This window comes from Cicer arietinum, chromosome 4 (genome assembly GCF_000331145.2).
Source record: "Cicer arietinum cultivar CDC Frontier isolate Library 1 chromosome 4, Cicar.CDCFrontier_v2.0, whole genome shotgun sequence".
NCBI lineage: Eukaryota > Viridiplantae > Streptophyta > Magnoliopsida > Fabales > Fabaceae > Cicer > Cicer arietinum.
Genome location: NC_021163.2, coordinates 52,876,755 through 52,882,223, shown reverse-complemented (window position 1 = coordinate 52,882,223; position 5,469 = coordinate 52,876,755). Strand labels below are relative to the sequence as shown.

The 5,469-nt window shown below is 27.4% G+C and overlaps 1 protein-coding gene across 1 annotated transcript; it reads right to left on the bottom strand.

Annotated features, from left to right (window-relative positions):
* Nucleotides 1-2,009: 2,009 nt before the first annotated feature.
* On the bottom strand, nt 2,010-4,866 carry LOC101514542 (isoliquiritigenin 2'-O-methyltransferase-like). The gene is made up of 4 exons (XM_004513531.4): nt 4,362-4,866; nt 3,112-3,428; nt 2,673-2,737; nt 2,010-2,584 (listed from the first exon to the last, which is right to left on the bottom strand). The coding sequence occupies exons 1-4, from the start codon at nt 4,793-4,795 to the stop codon at nt 2,282-2,284; spliced, it is 1,119 nt and encodes a 372-aa protein (XP_004513588.1). The 5' UTR covers nt 4,796-4,866; the 3' UTR covers nt 2,010-2,281.
* Nucleotides 4,867-5,469: the final 603 nt, after the last annotated feature.

The window sequence follows — 5,469 nt, the reverse complement described above, 5'->3', positions numbered from 1 at the left end:
ATAATAATAATAATAATAATAATAATAATTAAAATATAAATTTTATTTATAATTTATTACTATACTTTATTGTAATTTAATATTAGTATTTTATTTTTTAAATAATTAAATTAATAATTTTAATAATAAAGTAACTTTAAAATATAACAAAAAAAAAAAAAAAAACCCAGTGGGAGGTCGCTTCCCCAGGAAACGACCCCCTGTTAACATTGAAAAATTTCCTCTTCAAGAGGTCGCTTCCCCAGGGAACGACTTCTTGAAGGAACGAAAAAGTAGGGCATTTCAGGAATATTGTTTCAAAGTAGAGTAGATAGGGAATAAAGAAACAAAAAGAGGATATAACCATCAAAAACCCACAAAACAATTTCAAATTTTGAGAATATGTAATAGTGCAATAATAACATTACAAACTCTAATACGCACTCTATTTTTATATGGTATGACCCATTTTCAAAATTCTTCGATCAACATAAATTTTATCCAAGAAAGAGTAGATTGAGTAAGATAGAGAGGCCTGGCATGCAATATCTTTACAAGTTAAAACCATAAAAAGTGAAATATACTATTATTAAGTCAAAATCTAAAACATTTAAAACAAAATTATGAAATGTGTATCATTTTTTTAATATTTTATCAATTAAAGAACTCGTGATTTCTTTTTTATAAATGATCAAAGTGCAGATATATCACATGGTAGAAATGAGATTTCAACTATGTTGGTACTTCAAAACTACCGCTCATCATCTGCAGCACCCCAAAATTTATTATAAAATAAAATAAAACCAGAAAAATTGGGGACTAGGTCAAGACTCAATGATAAAGACGCCAAAGCATGAAAATGGTTCATATTGTAATAAATTAGGATCAACTTTTATTTATTGTAATTTGATTTGTAATAATTCTTAATTTTCTTGAATTTTGAATTGTAATAGTTTTAATTCAAATTTAGTTGATGCCGTATGTAAGTGAAGATATTTTGCTCCCTTATATTTAGTTGATTTTCGAAAAATATGATGTAAATCCAATAAGGACTTTGAGAATAGTGTCATTTTATGGCTCATTTAGGTTTAGAGGCAGTCTTACTATAAATATGCATTTATAATCTCATTGAGACAAGTTTGAAATGAATTAAAATTTATCTACTGAAAATAGTGAGTGAAATGTGTCTCCTTTTTGAGTTATTGGATTATAACTTATTTGAATCTTATCAATGAATTTTTTTCAATTGTGGCGATTCCTCATTGCTTATCAATCTTCTAGTTGTGACACTTTCTTCTCTATCTTCTCAATCTAACCTATCTTTGGTTCTTTTTTCCTTTTCAGTTTACCACTTAATTTGTTTCAAGAAATCACTTGATAAATCATTCATCTCTTGTGAACAAACGACATTTGTCTCATTAAAAAGTTAGAGTTTGTTTGCGAGTTGGTTTTTGAAGGACTTAATAGGGTTAAGTCTATATTTTTATATATAATTGAGATTTTTTTAAAAAATTAAAAGAACAATGTGATAATATATGCTCATTTGTCATGTTGCTTTTTTAATTTCTTTAAATATCAAATATATATTAAATATAGACTTAATCTTTCAAAATCCTCTAAAATCCAACTCGCAAGCAGATAAATCTATGGTGAAATGAAAAAGAGTGTAGAGAAAAAAAAAAAAAAACAATAGGACATATGTTAGTATCAAGATTAGCAAAAAATATACAACTTAGAGGACATAAACCAAACCCAAGAATAAATTATTTAAAACGGTGATTTCAACAGATGACTCATGTTTATGAAAAAATCATTTGAAACAGGTGAAGAGATTAAATTCTACGAGATAAAACAAAAATTAGTAGCAACATAAACAATTTTATCATCACGTGTATTTCCTTCTCCTACGAGCAAATGAACCTCATGCGTCTAGTAATGATCAAACAATTATTCCATCTATTGAAAACATACAACTCATGAATTAATTTTCTTGATATATGAATTATTATGAGCATAATTTAAAAAAAATGTAGAAAAGGGGAAAATTGTTCTTAATGAAAGTTACACCAATAACCATATTACAATTATTCCTAATAGAATTGAAACATCATTCTTTATTGTTACAAAGTGAAACTCTTACTACGAGCTGACACATCATGAACCACACACGAAAAACATAAAAATATCTTTTAAAAACACTTGGACATATCTGAATATTCTTTGCTATGCAAATTATTACTTCACAATTTTATAAAATTGCTGAGAATATATCAAGATTCCATGTTACTATACTAAGTAACTTTTATTTATAAAACTCCATCACACCTGACATTGCTGATACATCATCACCGCAAGCAACATGAAATTTGGAAAATCCAGATCTTTTACATAAACTCTCGAATTCTTCCTCAGTTCTTTCCTTTCCAGTTGTTACTAAAAACATGAGGTTATCAATAACACAAGTATGCTTGGACATGTTACTTGATTCAGGGACTTTTGGCATTATATAGTCCAAAACAATCACCTTCCCATGTTTTGGTAAAGCTTTGTGACAATTTCTTAATAACTTCACACATTCATCATCTGCCCAATTGTGACATACAAGCTGAAATTATAATAAAAAAAGTATATGGTTAGAAGTTTATTTCTTCAAATTGTTTAAAATATATAATTTATTTGTTATGTAGACTAACCTTTAGTAAAATGGCATCGCCAGTTGGAACACTCTCAAACATATCTCCTCCAACATACATTATACCTACAATGTGTTTGGTGATTATTATTGGCTACAAACAAATGTACCATTTTTTTCTTCGGAACTATTGATCTATATACTTTGTGAAAACTTCTTTCAGTTTTTATTTCATTTTTAATTTTATTTACAAAACCCCCCATTTTGTTTTTCAATCTATTTTTAATTTTAAAATTTAAACCGAAAAATAGAAAAAAATTGTTTTTTTATTTTTATTTTTAAATAGTTAACAAATTCAAAACCTCGCGAAAGTTTTATAATTAAAATTAAAATCAGAAAATAAAAAATAATATTTTGAAAAATTAAATAAAGAGAAAAATTAAATAAGGAGAAAAATTTAAAGAGGAAAAATGTGAATTCTCTTTTTATGTATATATTACCTGGATGAGGAGGTAAATCTTGAACTACTTGTGGCAAATCAAAATTAATTCCATTGATTGAAGGATATTGAGAGATGATGAGTTTTAAGGCCCCTCCCACTCCACCTCCAACATCAACCAATGTTGAGATTCCCTCAAATCCCTTATATAATTGTAGGACCCTTTTAATTTCTAATGGTCCAGCATGGGCCATTGCTTTGTTAACAATACTATTCAGCTCTTTATCTGTCTTTGTATATTCATAAAACGACACTCGATTGATGCTTTGGAATAGATTTTTTATATTAGGATCCAAAATTGCATCCTTTACATCACCCCTGTCATGACACAAAATCATACTAAAATAAATATCTTTTGGACCAAAAGATATATCAATTAGAAAAATGTAGTTTTTATGGTTCTTGATTTGGTTTTACTTCCTATAATAATATTGGTATATGTATTTATAAATAGTCCCCTAATATTTGGACTATAAGTTTGGTTTGAATTTTGTATTTAATTATTTATTTTTTAGTCATTGAGATATTTACAATAGAAACCATTGGATCTTGCATAATTGCATTGCATGAACAATGTTGATTTGTTTGAGAATCGTTAGAGGTATTGATTTTAGTCATGAAATATGAACCATACAATAAAAATTAATCCTAACAAGAATAAAAACAAAAACATTAATTATAAAAATAAAACTATACCTATTTCAAATGACTAAAACCAAATAAACATATACTCTATGTTATGGGATCCTAATTACAATACTTACATATCAAGAACCGTTGCATATACTCTATGTTATGGGATCCGTTATTAATCATTGCCGGAATAGATATAGCCTAAAGTCTAAAATATTGTAGTTTCTATATTTTTTTGGTTAATGTGGTGTTATTTAATTCCACGGTTGCCTTACTTGATGTATATATATAAATCTGTACTCCTACAAAGAGTAGTGATATGTGTATACCACCAAAGTTTTGAGAGGTCAATCATTGTCATAATCATATTACAATATGACATATTTTCGACGATTAAAATAAACGACGACAGAATTTCGACAACTCTCTTATAGTCGACCGCTTTTATTAGCATTAATATTATTTATTTATCAATAAATAATTTTTAAAAATAAATAAAATTATTTTTATGCGTTAAAATATTTTAGTAGGGGTGTCAAATGATTGCACACCAAAAATTACTCCTCTAGAAACTATTTAACCGATGTAAAACCATTTTTGTAATAAAATATTACTTACCAAACACTGTCACATCCTCTATGTACTAATGTTGAGAGTGAACCCAAAGAGCCTCCATCTTGATCAAATGCAAAGTATTGACCAATTGGTGAGAGAGAATAAACTCTTTCATTCTTACCTTCTCCATTAATACGAATGGAACAATTGAAAAGAGAATAACTTGTCAACACATATAACATGCGTTCAAGTCTTTCAACCAATTCATCGTATTGATTTGGAAGTTGAGAAGCAATTTCAAAAGCAGAAAAAGTAGAATGATGACTTGAACTTTGTAACTTAGCTATAATATTGAATAAATTGAGATCAACAGCAGCATTTAGTACTGCAGGCAATACACGACTAAAACATAATAACAAGGCAGAGAGATAAGCATCATCAACTTTTTCTACCTCAACAATAGGAAGATTATTTTCTTTAGAATTTTTAGAACTCATTTTTGCTAGATTTTCTATGGTTATTTCACTTGTTGTGTGTACTTCATTTCCATCAATACTTTAGTCCTTTATATAGACATAATGTCTCCGTATATTATGCTTAGTGATTTAAGACCCAATTTGTTAATCCAAAAATCTCAATTGATTTATTCACATTGAGATCGGAGGTGGCCATGTATTTGTTGGGTACAGGTAAGCCTATAAATTCAGACATCAAAACCAATTTAATATGTATTTTAATCAAACAAATTCAAGTTGAAGTATAACTCAAACCAACTCATTAAAATTCAATAATTTTAATTTGGATGACATATTTAATATTTTGAATGCACATACTCATTCACGTGATGTATATATAGTTAAAATTTAGTTATTTGACTATATTTGAGAATTTGTTGCTAGTTTAATTAATTTAAGTGTTTTATTGTATTTGTAAATGTATTTTAAATATTGAATGATATAGTACAATATAATTTCATTATTTTTTAAATGTTCAAATATTTAAATTTAATTAGACTTAAATAAAAAACATTATTTATTACCCGCGAACCTAACCAGCTTATAATCGAGTTGGTTGGGTTTTGATAGAAAAATCATAAGTTGAGCGACCAATCCAACCCAACTAAAAAAAATGATCCAATTCAACTTCTATGCACTTCTAGAACCTTTGACAC

Bases quoted from the DNA above. Each gene is read 5' to 3' on its own strand.
- LOC101514542 (XM_004513531.4), bottom strand. From the start codon at position 4,795: ATGAGTTCTAAAAATTCTAAAGAAAATAATCTTCCTATTGTTGAGGTA. The intron at 2,738-3,111 runs GTAATATATACA...AACACATTGTAG, and splicing joins AGATTTACCTCCTCATCCAG to GTATAATGTATGTTGGAGGA. The intron at 2,585-2,672 runs GTTAGTCTACAT...TTATAATTTCAG, and splicing joins GCGATGCCATTTTACTAAAG to CTTGTATGTCACAATTGGGC.